The 16,952-nt window shown below is 36.1% G+C and overlaps 2 protein-coding genes across 2 annotated transcripts in view; one reads left to right on the forward strand and one right to left on the reverse strand.

Moving 5' to 3' along the window:
- Positions 1-4,824: 4,824 nt before the first annotated feature.
- On the reverse strand, positions 4,825-10,111 carry LOC134663477 (heparin sulfate O-sulfotransferase). The gene is made up of 5 exons (XM_063519848.1): positions 9,842-10,111; positions 9,462-9,765; positions 7,556-7,694; positions 6,764-6,861; positions 4,825-5,776 (listed from the first exon to the last, which is right to left on the reverse strand). The coding sequence occupies exons 1-5, from the start codon at positions 9,951-9,953 to the stop codon at positions 5,407-5,409; spliced, it is 1,023 nt and encodes a 340-aa protein (XP_063375918.1). The 5' UTR covers positions 9,954-10,111; the 3' UTR covers positions 4,825-5,406.
- Positions 10,112-11,928: 1,817 nt separating this feature from the next.
- The window catches only part of LOC134663476 (E3 ubiquitin-protein ligase TRIM45), a 41,307-nt gene continuing 36,283 nt past the window's right edge, over positions 11,929-16,952 (forward strand). The window contains exon 1 of the mRNA XM_063519846.1: positions 11,929-12,140. Coding sequence (XP_063375916.1) covers positions 12,127-12,140 — 14 coding nt within the window. The 5' untranslated portion in view covers positions 11,929-12,126. The remainder of the gene's footprint in view (positions 12,141-16,952) is intronic.

A 16,952-nucleotide genomic window follows, 5' to 3' on the forward strand; every position in this document is an offset into this window, starting at 1 on the left:
CCACTAACCCGGGGTTAACCGGTTAAACCTGGAGTCACCATGGTTACCAGTACAATTTGACACTGGGTTGACAATTAAACCGCTTAACCCTGGGTTAGTGGGATGGTGCAAGTGGGCCTAAGGGGGTAGGTAAGTAAGTATTGCTGACATAACTCAAAATTTAATTTTCTCGCCTTTAAATATATCCACAATTGATAAAATAATTAAAAAAAAACAGCGGGGGTATTTTATATTCAATAGCAGATTAATACACCCTGACTCATCGTCCCACAACGTTAAATCGAAAGAAAACAATAATAAAAAAATACATTTTGTATGGAGGGCCCAAAAAATTAAATAGCTTTTTTGTGTTAGATATACATTAAGCGGGTGCCCCGTAGAAAAATATAACGAAATAAGGTCCCCTCTAGTGAATATGTGTGATCTATGGTCACGGGAATAAGAGAAAAAAAAACACATTTGTGATGATAGAAAATGTGTGAAGAAGCGCCTGAAAATTGATTAAAAAATAGACCTTTCGACAAAGGCCTTGAAAGCTATTTTTTCTCCAATGCCACTTAATTAAATAAAACATAACAGTATCTCGAAGCCGGTGTACAGTCGACGTCAAAAATATGTTTACACTTTTGCACCTTACTCCTTTGCAATAAGGCGAATTATGTAAACATATCTTTGAAGTCGACTGTACCAAGTACAAGCTAATTAAATATTAAGACAAAATAATAATTTACTTCGACCCACTATCGATTTCAACTACTACACGATGCATTAACGACTCTACGCTCGTAAAGACAAGGTCGAATCTACTATAACAACATTTGTGGACTGTATTGAAAATTCTGGCATAATAAAACGTATTTGTTCTAAAAAGTAGGGTAAGGCTTAGCTGTTAATGTCAAAAGATATTATCTCGAGAGAGACTGTTCGGGAGTTACGACTATTTAGTTTTCACTAGGTATTTAGGTCTTCAAGACAAGGTTGACAGCGGTAAAATGAATTTACAGTTTGACAAGGCCGGCTGATGAAGAAATATGGCCAATAATTGTTAGATTATAGAGTCGATGTTTATCCTAAAAACCTCAAAAGTGTTTAAAGGGGCAGTGGGCTTGTATTTTTAGCTTTTGGGTCCTTGATATGACAGTTGTTTGTTGTTACCGAAATACCTTTTTTTATTTACTCCATGATATTAAAGATTTCAGTTATGTCGAATCCAAAACATAAGGCGTACAGTCAAGTTTAAAAATATAGGTGCACAAATCATCTCAAAAATGTGTCCCATAGCTCTTAGTTAGGGAATTAAGAACTATGGGACATATATTAGTTTTACCTACCTATAATTTATTCATCACTTAACTATTTGGTAATTTCAAATAGCGGTATACTTAGATACTCATATTTTTGGAACAAGGTTGTTTAATCATTTTAATTTACCTAGTTTAATACTAGTGGGTTTTTAGTAAAAAATCTAACGTGTCCCTAGCATTGAATTGTATGGTTGTGATATGACAGAACTACAAAAATATAATGTCCTTAGCCTGTGTATTTTTCATGTTTTTGTATGAAGACTACTTTTTACATAATTCACTTCTCTCAGATGATAATAGACAGTGCTTCCCAAGTTTCCCATAAAAAGCAATATGATAGACATGTTAATATTATGATATAGACAACATACAAACATAATTAGTATATAATTAATGAGAGTTAACTTAGCTACATATAAAAATAACAATTAAAAAATATCGATAATATCAAAATTACAACGAGAAAATAATTCATTATAAACTGAGTCAACAAATCGTTGGATGGATAAAATATCACAAACAGCTTAAACTATAGTATAACTATGCACGAGGCAAAATTGCTAAATTGGGGCGAATACGATGACGGGGTCATAGCGATTAACCCCTTGAGGGCCACCCTACACTAACGTCTCTCGAGCGTCGGCGTCTAGACAACTATGGCTGCTGCTAAGCCCGCTCCACACTCGTGCGCGAATCGCGGCGCGAAGCCGCGAACGCGAGTCTGGAGTCGATTTCGCATATCAGCGAACTAGACTCCACACTCGCGTTCGCGGCTTCGCCCGCGATTCACGCGCATAGTCTGGAGGGCGCTCTAGACGCAACGTTGGCGCAACTGCGCGGCGACGCCATTTTCCATAGCGCTGACTAGACGCCGACGTTCAAAAAACGCTAGTGGGGTCTCTCTGAGTCACACGGATGCTATATTGCGCCCGAAATGACGAATAAAATTCAATTTTAAATCTAACACCTAAAGGCTGCGTTTTCATCTGAGATGTGCGAGGATGCATAGCGAGCAGGGCTCGGAAAGCGTTTTATTTTTCAAACCGGTTTCGTTCTTTCACACGGAAACGAAAAGGATTTCGTTTCCGTTTGCGGTTACCGGTTAAAGAACTGTTCTATTGAGATACCAGCTTACACCAACTCGCCTTTTGTTTTTGTGGAACAAAATTAACCGGTTAAATTGAAAATATCGAAGCAAAATGCAAAATAGAACGAGTAAGTTATTGCTGTTTCTTTCAGGTATGACAACGAGTTTAACCGAGTCTCCGAAAGCCGAGAGTAACCGGTATTATATCGTTCCTCGCGAACCATACAATCCCGTTCTCTCTTCTTACCGGTCAAAAATTACGTTCTCTCTTCTTACCGGTCAGGAGAGAGAAGGTAATTTTTTAGTTCGCGTTACACTAATTAATCGGGTTTTTAATGAACGAAATAATATAACGGTTTTGTAACGATATTAATAGGTATTTCAATACCGGTTCCGAGCCCTGCTGGTTTGTAATGTTAATATCAAAGCGTAGCCTCCAATGTAAGTAGTTTTTTGCAATAAATTACACAAATGAGTAAGAATAAATCGATACAATAAAAACTCTATACTCTCCAGTTATTACCAAGTGAAATAATAAAAAAATCGGTTGTTTTTATGTTAACCAAACAAAACATACCTACACAGTCAGCAGCAGAAATAGCTAAACGGGCCACGTTTTCAAAATATTCTAAACACAGCTTATTTATTTCAAGTATCAGAGCGTGTCTGTCTCTCTCTCTCTCTCTCTCTCTCTCTCTCTCTCTCTCTACCCTTCGGGTGTGGCCTCCTTCATTTTACGCCACTCGTCACGGTTTTTTGCGACCTGGAGCCACTTCTTTCTCGCAGTCCTTTTGGTTTCATCGTCCCAACGCATCTGGGGTCTACTTTAACCTTTCATCTGTTTAAGCACTCATCAGTGCGCACGAATTAAAATCCTATGTTTAATACAATAGGTTTAAATTCGTTCGCACTGATCAGTGCTTATACACACGGAGGGTTAAGGACGCTCCTCCCCCATAGTCAGAGCGTGTGTAGTTAATTTTAAACGCCTGGCCCGGCTACTTCTTTTGCTGACCGTACCAACATTAGCTCTCGTAAAAACAAATATCTTTTACATCTTGTCTTTTCTCCAATCGTATGGAATGTTAAATTATATACAAATTTTCTATCTTTAATCAAATGTGCGTACACATTTTATTTTGACGAGTACAAAAATAGACGAAATAATTACACAAACGGGTCTACCGCGATAATTTCACTGTCGAACGTCGGAATTAAAGGTAAAAACAATGAAATTATATCGCGGTAGACCCGTTTGTGTAATTAAATATGTGTACAAAACGCGAGAGTTTAAAGTGTTATAGACGAAATAAAGCACTAAGTACCACATTTACAAGACTTGTTAAACATAATACCGTTAATCGGGGTAAATAGGAGTGACCAGGGTGATTCAGAGACAAAACTAAAAATTTAATTTACTTACCGTTACCTGACAATTTCTTAAAAAATACCCATACAAAATCAACTATTATTTTCAATCGTATGATATAATTTGTGTGACCATTTTTAGGGTTCCGTGGCCAAATGGCAAAAAACGGAACCCTTATAGATTCGTCATGTCTGTCTGTCTGTCTGTCTGTCCGTCCGTATGTCACAGCCACTTTTTTCCGAAACTATAAGAACTATACTGTTCAAACTTGGTAAGTAGATGTATTCTGTGAACCGCATTAAGATTTTCACACAAAAATAGAAAAAAAACAATAAATTTTGGGGGTCCCCCATACTTAGAACTGAAACTTAAAAACATTTTTTTCATCAAACCCGTGTGGGGTATCTATGGATAGGTCTTCAAAAATGATATTGAGGTTTCTAATATCATTTTTTTCTAAACTGAATAGTTTGCGCGAGAGACACTTCCAAAGTGGTAAAATGTGTGTGTCCCCCCCCTGTAACTTCTAAAATAAGAGAATGATAAAACTAAAAAAAATATATGAAATACATTACCATGCAAACTTCCACCGAAAATTGGTTTGAACGAGATCTAGTAAGTAGTTTTTTTTTAATCGTCATAAATCGTAAACCGCAATTTTATTATGTTGCTTGCTGCTGCGGAACCCTTCATGGGCGAGTCCGACTCGCACTTGGCCGCTTTTTAAGAAATTGTCAGGTAAATCACATTTTACGTTTTGTCCCTATTCACCCCAGCCACCCCTATCCACCCCGGTTGACGGTATATGTTTCTGTCATAAATTAGAAATCGCCTGCAATAATTTGTCAATAACTAAACTGCCCTTTGAAGACGATAGTGGAAGACCGCTTCCCCATACAAACTTAGTCCCAATTTTCCTCCCTGGACCCTATGACGCTATGGTCGCCTTTCGTCTTAATCCCCTTTTTTTTACCATGTCGGTGGCAAACAAGCATACGGCCCGCCTGATAGTAAGCAGTCACCGTAGCCTATGGACGCCTGCAACTACAGCCTGTACGCTCCTTTTTTGAGGAATCTCATACAAAAATGTTGCTCATACTAAACATATTTGCTAAAAAAAAGAGTAAATAGAAATTTTACAAGACAAAAGGAACTGAGATGTTAAGTAGTGTGAAATAATATCCCAAGATAGCTGAATTAGATGGCGCTGTATGTTTCATAACATAACTGCGGCTACAATCATTTGGACTACTTATGAGTAGGGTAGTTAAATTTGAAGTGACATATATTAGCAGGCAATATACCTTTTACCTTTAAAAAATAAATTAAGAAAAATATAAAGCGACTAAGTACTAACGAAAACTAAATATTTTCCTCGAGGCAATCACTCGGACTATAATTAAGTACATTATATACTTAATTCGAGTGGATAGAGATTTCTACATAGGTATATCTTATAAAAGTTATAAACGTGGTACTAATTAAAGCATTACAAAATTACCTTTGCGGCCGTAAAAATCACGAAGCATCACCATCTCATACTATCTTCACTGCAACAGTCTTTTAAACTCCGCCGCCACCGGCAAATATAAATTTGTCAGAGGACTACAAGAGAAATTGAACTATAACACCTTACTATTAGAGTTTCATTTCGGCCGTATTTTCTCGTAGAAAAAAATCTGGTCGACGCTATTCGTTTCACGCAGGAGTATTTTTCTTTTTACAAATTTGAAATGTTCGATCGCGAATTCATAGAGTTCGTTCTCCATTTTCCAGACCATAGACTTTTGTATTGTGTCTATGGTTTTTTTTGTTGGTTCTATTTTTGAACTTGTTTGTCGTAGATGTGATTTGTTGCTGTTAAGGTAGTGTTCTGTGGCGCCTTTGAAGAGACGAGGTAGGGTGGCTTCGAGTACTGTTATAAAGTCGAGCATTTCTTCTGTGACCCCTACTAGGAGGTAGTGGTTCATCAGGTTGTGTTTCGCTTGCTCTAGAGCCCAGCGGTTACCTGGTTTCCTGTAAGAATAGTTGAATAAATAATGTGTGATTTATAAAGAAAGGGCTAGTATGTAAATTTTGTGTACAGTCGCCATCAGATATATGGGAGCGGCCGAGGTGCTCAAAAATATATGAACACGCACTCTAACGCCCTGACAACAGAGGCGTGTTCAGATATTTGTGAGCACCTCGGCCGCTCCGATATATCTGACGGCGACTGTACATATTAACCTCTAGCCGCCCATACGTCAAAACCTTGCCAAGCAAAATGAAATTTTATTTTGTGTACTCAAAGTTCAAATTAGAATGGAACAGGAGACCTTTTTATAGGTCTCTGGGCGGCTAGAGGTTTGAATAGTTTCTGTCAAGGACTGAGTCTGGACAGATTTACCTTACCCCGTTATTCATAAAACTTTACGAGCCTGATTTAGTCAAATTATGTTTTATCCCTTTCTTACAAATACATAAGTCAAAATGACAGATAAAGACAAACGATTATTCGCCAATTGAGGTTTGTAGCGCGTTTATGAATAAGGGGGTTAGTCCTTCCCCCCTTAAGTGACGATTGCCATGATGAAAACTTTAACTATTTCGTTTTTCCGGCGGGACTCAAACTATCTCCATACCAAATTTCACCTAAATCGGTTCATCAGTTTAAGTGTGAGGAGGTGACTGTTCAGACAGTTAATATCATCAAATGTGTTAAGCCTTTATAAGGCAGAGGGAATATATTTCCCACCTGATTTTGCACTTTATTTCAAAGTTGGCTCATTTAAATACGAAATAACTAGTATTTTAAGAGTGACCCAGGAGACCGTAACCATGGCAACTAGTGACAAGAAAAAGTTGATTCACCCACCTACCTATAGTAGGTTCAAATTTCAGTGCCAAATTTTGGATTTTTCAATAGTATATAGCTGGGCCTTAGGAGGATAGAGTTAAAGATCTACATGGACGAAGTTGCTTGTTTATGTACAAATCTACTGATCAGTAAAGAAAACGCACCAGCACTGCGCGGCGTGGCCACAGAAGAATGGCACCTGCAGCCACATATTATTAGGGTCGCAATCCGGCTGGCCGCGCTCCACGCACTCATCGAACGTCTGTAAACAAAACAATATTGATACTTGATCAAGAACAAATATTGATACTTGATCACGAACAAATATTAGTAAAGCAACAATAATGCAGTCTTCATTGAATGTCATTCACATGTATAAATTGTAAACATAGATGTCAATCACAATTAAAAAATTAACGATGATCAACACATTGGACTGACAATCCAAGGATGTGGGTTCGAGTCCCGTGTTGGATTGGCCAGGGTTGATCATCGTTGATTTTTTCATTGTGATTGACATCCGTATTTACAATTTATATATTATAGTAATGTGGTACGTCCCACAATAAAAAAGGAAAATATTAACATTTAATTCACATCTGTCTGTCTGTCATTTAAGCTATAAGGCGGAGGGAATATATTTCCCACCTGATTTTGAACTTTATTTCAAAGTGATATAGTTCAATTTTGCATAATTCCTGACACCCTCATGCCTTACAAAGGGTTAAGTGTCATCACAAGTCTTATGTTGTTGAGCATTAGACTTTCCGGTCGGTGCTACATCTATTGTCACTTGACAGTACTACTACTGCTACTTAGCAGTGCTGATAATTCCGCTACTCGATGCTAGATGTCGACTATGAAAATATTAGTCTTTTTGGTACCAAAACTGATGTATGGAGTGAGCGCTCTATGTATTATTTTCTCTATGCCTAGGATGACTCCCTAAAACTAACCATCTTATCGCCATGTTTCTTCCGAACCAGATGCGGTCTAAAGTTGTCCCCGTTCCGCAAGAAGTAGTAATAGGAGACCAGTCTGTCCAACGGCCGTCTTATTAAATTTATATACACTGGCTTTGATGCGGTTCCTAACCTGTAAATGGAAATAATGAAAATCAGTTACAGTATAGGCTGAAATGGTATTAGGTAGGACACAGTCGTTTGCAATATGTTACAAAATGAAATGTGAAGAAATATTATGGCTCTACTAATAATAAGTCTTTGGCAAAAATTCCATTTTTGGTACAAGCTTTTATCACTGACTGTACTTTTCTTACGACAGACAACTAATACTCATCGAGACAATTCTAAAAACCCCTAATACAATAAAATTAGGTTGCGTTGTTTCGTCACAGAGTTCACATCACATGGTTACCTCCTGTCTCCATCATCAGATCAGCTTGATGGTACCATAATATTGCATTGTCATCCGATTTACATGCATGCAAAATTTCGGCTCAATCGGAAACAGGGAGGTGGATCAAATTTAACTTGCAAGATTTGATTACACACAGACAGACAACGGTCAGGTGAAACTAAATAAAAGCTTGTAAAATTGAATCAGATATTTTTAGATGCTTTGAAATGCGAGTGATGAATTTACTCATAAAGTAGCCATGGCACTTTTCGTATACAGTCACCTGCAAAAATATCATAGGTATTTTTTATGCTGGAAATAACTGAGTTAACACTCAGATCAAACCAATGTTTAAAGGCCTGTCTCCATATTGCGCGGCAAACTATCGAACATTGGCTCGCGAGGCAGCCGCGCGCGATGGATACCAGGTTGGCTCGCGAGCCAACTCGAACTGATTGTGTTGGCTCGCGAGCCAACCCGGTATCCATTGCGCGCGGCTGCCTCGCGAACCAATGTTCAATAGTTTGCCGCGCAATATGGAGACAGGCCTTCAGATGGATGAGATTTTAATCCTAAAAGGGACACAAGGAATGCACATCCATTCAAGGAATGCAAGAATAACATGCAATAAAAAATTGGAATGCAAGAGGCTTCATTTTAAATTGTTGCTATTCCTGATTAGGGGTTAAATAAATTCAGAAATAAACCTACTGAATATTTAGCAAAATTGTTGGTTAATTAATACTGTTATCTATGTTAATCATTGTACATTATATACATACACAATATAATGTAAATATGATTTAATGACTTAAATTTAACTGGCCTAATTTGTTATCAATGTTATCATAATTGCATTAGACTTTATAGGTCATTTGTATACAAATGAGTTACTTGATATCTTATATTTATATGATCTTACAATATCAATACAGAGCATTATTATATTCAAAATCATCACTTGTCACGCACACAATAGTCAGTCCTATCATAGCATAATATTTCTTCTCTTCTTCAGTCGGGCCCTCAATACTGAGGATTGTGACATTATCCTCTAGCCGCCCAGAGACCTATAAAAAGGTCTCCTGTTCCATTCTAATTTGAACTTTGTGTTGACAAAATAAAATTTCATTTTGCTTGGCAAAGTTTTGACGTATGGGCGGCTACAGGTTATGTAAGGACATCTTCAACAGAAGGCTGTTGCAGACCAGGTTCCTCCATAGGTTTCTATTCTTTGCCAAGCACATGGTCCTGTATTTGAATCTCGGTAAGGGCATTTATTTGCATATGAACACAGATATCCTCAGTCATGGGTACTGTTTGTTCTAGAAATTTAAGTATTTTGTATATAATATATATCTTTGTTTGGGTACAACACAAGCCTTCTTGAGATTCAATTTGTGTATAGATGTCTTATAATATTTATTTATTTATTTTGTTAATGAGTTAAGGTATGTGTCGAGAAAACAAAATTGAAAAGAAAAATTGCAAAACTATACAGACCTCTCAAAGTTGAGAAACGCCATATGCCCATGGTACAGAGCTGGCTTGATCTCCTGCCACTTCGTGACGTTCTGCGCAAACTTGTACTGGTTGTTCAAAGACATCACATGCATATTAGCAGTTATGTTTATATGCAGCACTTTAAAGTGGTTCTTCTTGCATAAATCATAAGCTACACCCACGAAACTCGTCGAACCAGTCTTCGGCACCCTATTGTATATAACCACCAAGTCTTCACCGTCATTCGGCACAGTTTTCGTAAAAAACTGACGCGAATCTACGTGCGTCTGCGAGATCTTGTATTCTGCGAAAAAACAATGAAAACGTGTATTTAGAGCGAGCTTGATACTCTACATTCAAATAGCACATTCATTACATACCCAGACGACGATAACTGTCTTCTAAACGGGCTATTTCTGTCTGGAAATATAAAATTACGATTGCAATAACACATAGGCATGAGACAAGCCATAATTTATGCACGTTCAACATGGTTGGTGGGAAACTGAGTGAGGATCGGACGCTAGCAGAGATGGGATCTGAGTGACATACTTTATTCGTGAATTAATACGAATAATAACACTAATTTTCTATTTTTAATGCAGCTTCTATGTATGTATACACTACACTACCAGTCGCAAACTGTCACATTCCATTCCACAAATATGACACTGACTGCATGATAATGTTGCCATACTAAAATTTAATATCGCACATTTGTTTTGTGTTTTGTTATCGAGAGGCTCGTGAGGTGAGTATTATATTCTTTGTTTGTTATTCAAATAGGTACATATTTTCCATGTATAATAGAAATCTAGAAAATACTGCGTTGCAATATGTAAAATTCACAATATGTATAACACCAAGAATTTTATTTACAAGGGGAAAAAGTCCTATCATAATAGTAAATAAATAAAATGAACCCTATCTTTACGACGTTAAAGTTTAATTTCTCTTGGTAAAGTGGAAGGAAAAAAGCGTTATTAATGTAATCAGGCGTTATAGACCGCGGGTCAGCGCAAATTTTGTCGGACATCGCATCCCGGACGATAACTCGTAAAGTGGTTAAGGGTGATATGTTATGAACCGTCGTGGACAGTAGCTGCCGCTCCGTTACCGTACATTGAGGAACGCCGCCCAAACACGAAAAAATAATTTGTCATCGCATCCCGATTGAAACCAAACCAACTATCTTGTAAAGATCTAAGGGAATAGTTGGATATCTCCATCGTACCACATACTCGCTACCTGAGCAAGCGAAAGGGTCAAAAATTGAACATTGAGCATAGCGAGTCGCTATGACCCTTTTGCTTGCTCAGGTTTTAATATGCATACCAGATGTATACCAACAAGTTTGCCCCTTGTGAAATGAAACTAATAAGTAACTATTATCTATAGGAAATCACCCAGAGAAGCCAAATTCTCTCCGAATTAATAGGATTAGTATCGCATGGGTCACCGTGCAGGTTTATTGTTCGGCGGAAATGGATCAAGCGGAGCGCGCTCAATCGATTTATTTGTATGGCCGTTGTGTCAACATGCGTGTTTTGACATGGTTTTGAAATGTCGTTTCATTGCGGAAACGGACTGTAAAAAAATACACTAGGTATATACATATATAGATGGTCAAGCAAATCTTGTCAGTAGAAAAAGGTGCGGAATTCAAATTTTCTATGGGACGATATCCTTTCGCGCCTACATTTTTCAAATTTGCCGCCTTTTTCTTCTGACAAGATCTGCTTGACCCAGTAGGTATACATATATTAGCATAATAAAACAACTATTAAATTAAAATGTTAAAAATCCCATAAGATTTTAAGAATAAGAATAAGAATAGTTTATTGCTCACATATTAAACCATTTAATGCCAAAAATTTTGGAAAAGAGCTGATACTTACTCTTTAAACTGCTGAATCTAGTTTTATCAAACATGGCTAAGAGTCACCGCAAGGAAACTTCACTTTCACGTAAAAAACAGCATCGAAATCGATCCATACGTTTGAGAGCTACTTTGCCAGACCGGCATTTGGCGTCAAATGTATAAAACCCCTTTTTTGCGTCGGGGGTTAAAAAGTGATCGAGGCCGATTCTGTTTTCATAATTTATTGATGTCATTAGGCATCTCACGCGCACCAAAGGCACCAATTAGTGCGGGACTTGCGGGAGACATAACTAATGACACGACTGATTGCATCTGCTTAGTCATTTATTGGTCCAGATTTAAAAAAAAGCACGAAATAAGCCTCGAGGCTTTTTTAAAGTCCTAAATATCAGTATGTATAAAGGGTTAAAAATACAGCTATCACTTAATCGGAGCAAATTATAGGTATCAACAATATCTAAGGTTGCCCGCTCTTTAGATATGAATTTTATTTTGAACGCCGACATTTCCATTGACTTTGTTCAATATTGATCGATTCTGAAAATTGACTTCAAAGTGGCAACAATAATTTACCGTTAAAAGGTAAATCGCATCGTCCGAATTTCAGTTCCCGATCCGCCATCACCGTCCGCGGGCGCGCGCGCGAAATAGCACTGACATTCGTTTTCCCGCCAATTCTTGCCGCCATTGCAGTTAGAATTAGGCCAGCGCTCTATTTATTTCTACAAAAGAATTACGCCTAAATATTTATACACCGTTTTGTAATGGCGTATTTATAGCGGGATGTCTTTTCATTGGTAAATAGTGTTGTTTATGTTTTGATCGTGTTAAAACTTCCATTTCTTGTTTGTGTTTGTATATTATTTCAGTGTTTATGGAAACTAAAAAAGTCTGGCAAACTAATTTGTTAGTAGAAAAAGGCGCGAAATTCAAAATTGGGTTATTTAGGCGATAGACCCTTCGCACCTACATTTTTCAGCCATATTTTTCTACTAACATGGAGTTATTTATTTTTCCTGGCAAAAAAAGTAATAAATTAACTATAAATAAATCCAAATACCTATACCTAGATATAGAGTTTCAATAGATCTCTAGTATTTTATATTTTAACTATTTGTAGTTTGCCTTATAGGTAGGTAAACTCGTAGCACGTTTAAAAAATATTTGTGTATGATATGAGAATTAATATAACTATCTACCAAACTCTCGTACATTACTTCCCCAATCCCCAACCCGCATAAGCCCAACGCGCGACTGTTTCCCATAAACAAATTCAATTGCGGAAATACCTGCAAACAAACATGCGCACAAGCAAGTTTACAATCGATATGGAGTTGATTTCCTTTTGAGTTGTTTGAACTTCGCATGTGCAAACTGTAAATGTAACTATCAAACGCAAAATTAGGGATAACTCAGGAAATCGAGGATGTACCTACACTACCTACAGTAACATATAGTGTAGTAAATAAAGGTAGTGGACCCCGCAGTAATTCCTCAGCCAGAAAAAACTTTACAGTATGATAAAATATCAATAAATAAAAAGTATTGTATAAGTATCCAAAGAATAATAGTAATAGTATCTAAGTAAATACCTAAAGTCTTAAATCGTTAATATCTTTTTACGGAAAAATGCTCCGTTCAATCTTTCGTCTCCACCGGAAATATTCATGTAACGTATTGCAACAATATATGACATAACAATAAAAAAAATCCCAGCAGAAATACCAATAACTTATTTGGTAAAAAAATTTCGGACGGAGGAATTACTCGGTTAAATAAATAAACAGATTTGTATGTTTACGTATAAATACCTAACTTAGGAGTGTTTTTAGGGTTCCGTACCTCAAAACGAAAAAAAAAGAACCCTTATAGGATCACTCGTGCGTCTGTCTGTCTATTTGTCACAGCCTATTTTCTCGGAAACTACTGGACCAATTAAGTTGAAATTTGGTACACATATGTAAATTAGTAACCCAAATATGGACATATTTTTTGTATATTTTAAAAATACATAGGTTCGAAGTTATTTAAGAAAATACAAATAGCCAAAAAATTACCATTCTCCCTGTATCTCCGAAACTACTGGGTCTAAAATTTTGAAAAAAATACACAAAATAGTTCTTTACCTATAGATGACAGGAAAACCTATTAGAAATGTGCAGTCAAGCGTGAGTCGGAATTATGTACGGAACCCTAAACCCTAGAAACGCGAGTCAGACTCGCACTTGGCCGGTTTTTTTTTTGGATATTTATAATCTTAGTTTCGGCTCACGCTATACAATAACCAAGCAAAATTTCATCTCCATACAACAACTTGCTTCGTTTACTACACTAATAAGTATCCACTTTTCTATAATTAGTCTGGTAAATTGGGTATTTAAGTTGGGGCACCGACCGTACCTACCTATGATGTGTTTTAAATCGTAAAGACGTGATGTGGAAATCATCCAAAAACTTACTTTGTAGGTATTTTGTACTAAGCTTAAAAGTGTTTATTACACTTGAATTTTTTACGCAAAAACCAGGAAGCGTGTTAATGTCTTAAAATTATGATACCAATATTAATGTCACTTTAGGCCGATTCAAACACCTCTGAATAATGAATGAGGGCAAATAAGCGGCAACCTTTTCGCCATAAGAGCAAAAAAAGTATGAGCTTTATGCGATATCAATTATTATAAAATAAAGTCCTAATTTTCTTGGTAGATCCTTGTAGAATGTAGGCATATAACTTTTTACTTATTAAATGCTATGAAAATTAAAAGCCCCAAAATAAAATAACCATAATAATAATAAAATGTACGTAAGATCTTGGACACGGCGCGGATAGTACGTCGGTTCCTCTCTCTGCAGCCCTGACCACCGGTAGCTTGGGCCTTGCCCCGCTGCTGGCGGCACCCTAGGTTAGGTTTTTTATAATGTGTTTATATGTATTTTTATTGTTTTGTAAGTGTTTTTATATTTTACTTTTATATTCATATTATAAAAATACCTAACCTAAGACGAAAAATAAATAAAGTGAGAATAAAATGTATATTCATATTATAAAAACCCTAGCCTAACAACAATGATGAATAAAGATCAATAAAATGTATTAAAATCATTAACTTTCATAATGTCTACAGAAAAGACGCAAGTTTTGTCGAACGTTTTTGACCCAAATTTAAAATTGTCTATGCCTAAAGTAACTAATTCATAACTAATTCATAAATATACTACGCTCTAAGTTACAACTTGCGTACGTCACAACTTAAATTGATGGTTATATTTTTACACGATATCTCCAACTAAACCGCATCCATCTTAAGCAACCCCTCAAATTGTCAGGAAATGAGGAATGACAGGGGTGGTTGGTTGTACAAAAATACAATATAATTAACCGTTTTAACTTGTTCATATATTTTACCCTCTAAGGAGATAGGGACATGGCTTTATTAAGACTCGTTTAACACTCAAAGTCATTGCTCATTTCCGAACTTATTTTAATTATTTATAATACATATTTAGAACCAATAGAACCCAGATTACCTAGAAAAAAAAAGTTACCTTACAGGAAAATGGTTGTTTGCACAATTTGTATAATTATTTATGACAGCGTTTTACACAAAAATAAAACGCTAATTAAATAACTTACCCTATTCGGAACCTAATAATAATATTGAGAATGGCAACCCTGTTGTCGGTCGTATTGTCCTTTTCTAGCATATACGTCCCTCTCTCTCCCACACTCCCACCACACAGCAGTTTGCTTTTTGGCGGTTGTCGCAAAAACAAATTTCCAACTCATTGTCTCAAAATTATACATATTTACACCAGGCAGGATTAAAACTTTAGGTTCCGAATAGGGTAAGTTATTTAATTAGCGTTTTATTTTTGTGTAAAACGCTGTCATTAAACAACTGTACCGCTATTCGGAACCTAATAATAATATTGAGACGTGTTTGTTATCGCCTGGTGGTGGGAAGACGCCAAGCCAATGTGATTATACATGTACTTATTATGTATATGTAATTTTATTATATTATGAGTGTTTAATTAATTATGCAGTACACCCTTTATTTTAACACCTGTGAGGAGAGAGGTATTTAGTAAAGCATACAATTTGATATTCCATTATATTATGATTATGATATTAACTTAACATTTTATATACGTACTTAATGTACTTATAAATGTTCAAAAAGAATAAGTGAGTCACCACAAGGGTGCTATACTTAATTACTTAAATGTAGGTATGTGAAAACTAGGTAAAAGAAGATGTGATAAGTCAGTCTACTCTTCAAAGAGCATACAACATCTGTTATAAGGAGTAATGTAATTCAAGTATGAAAAGATAAAAATAATAACGTACTAGAGTAGTTTTTATTTATAAGTCGCAATTCTTATCAAATTTGATAATAATTATCTATAATAGTAAAGTAAGCAGTTGCAGGAATATAACAAGGACAGGACCTTTCTTATTTCCAGAATCCCTCGGGATTAGGTAGACGAATATTTTAATTATTCGTTATATCACTATCACCACAAACAGAGTTAATAAAATTAGGTACTTATTCAAATGTCATAGGGAATCACTAAATTTATTTAATGACTGTAAGCCATATACTTGGTTATAGGTTATAGTTATAGCTATAAAATGCATTTAACCCTTTTATATGCTTTACTAACGAGAACGCAAGTCACTGTACATACATAAATAAACCTTACTTAAAAGTGTGAAGGTTAGGTACTATGAGAGCTTAAGCCACAACACTCATTGTTCACTGCGCTGTGGCACTAGTTATGACGCTTTGTGGTGTTCTTGTGTAGAATTGCCACAGAACTTTATCAATAATATTTGCAGAGTCATTCTAATTAAATTCATGTTTAGCTATCATAACCTTAATTTTACTCAATAATTTGTATATATGTAGTAAGAGTAGTTTCTTAGTGGTTTACTTTATCTGGTGCCTACTGGTAGACATAAGCCTTAAAACTTTATTGGTTCTGACCGCTAAAGTGGCTTAATTTCTGTAAACTATTCATAGACATTGCTTAATTCTGAATATTCAGTTTTCTCTATTCAGTGTGTAAATTATAAGGAATCAGATACTTAATTCGAAACCCTAGCTCATCGCATAGGTGCTTTTAACCGAAATACAAATTTATGTGCTTATTTCGTGATTTTACATTATTTGCTGTGGGAAACCAGGGGGTTCCCGACCATTTGCCGGGCGCCTGTGGCCCCAAAGCCACAGCGCAGAGGCCCTTTAAGAGGGACCTATTTTATCCAATGCTAGAATCAACACTTTGTCGAATCTATTAGATATTTAGGTATACTTATCCTCCTTATGAACTAAGGATAATTGTTACTTGTTTATATTTCAATATTAGCAAGATTGTAAATTATTTTATATTCTGAAATATAATATTACTTAATTTGGGCCAGTGTACTTTTGTATACTATATCTCTGGCCTACTACCTACTATATAGGTTAGTCTAATAACATCCCGCCTCCTGGGAGGCAATATACAGAGTTCTTGGATATATAGTCACGATATCGCTAAGTGTGTGGATCTAGTTTTCCGACACTTGACTGCATGAAATTATTGTGTACATTTTTTACAGG

The sequence above is a fragment of the Cydia fagiglandana genome, chromosome 4 (genome assembly GCF_963556715.1).
Source record: "Cydia fagiglandana chromosome 4, ilCydFagi1.1, whole genome shotgun sequence".
NCBI classification, from domain to species: Eukaryota; Metazoa; Arthropoda; class Insecta; order Lepidoptera; family Tortricidae; genus Cydia; species Cydia fagiglandana.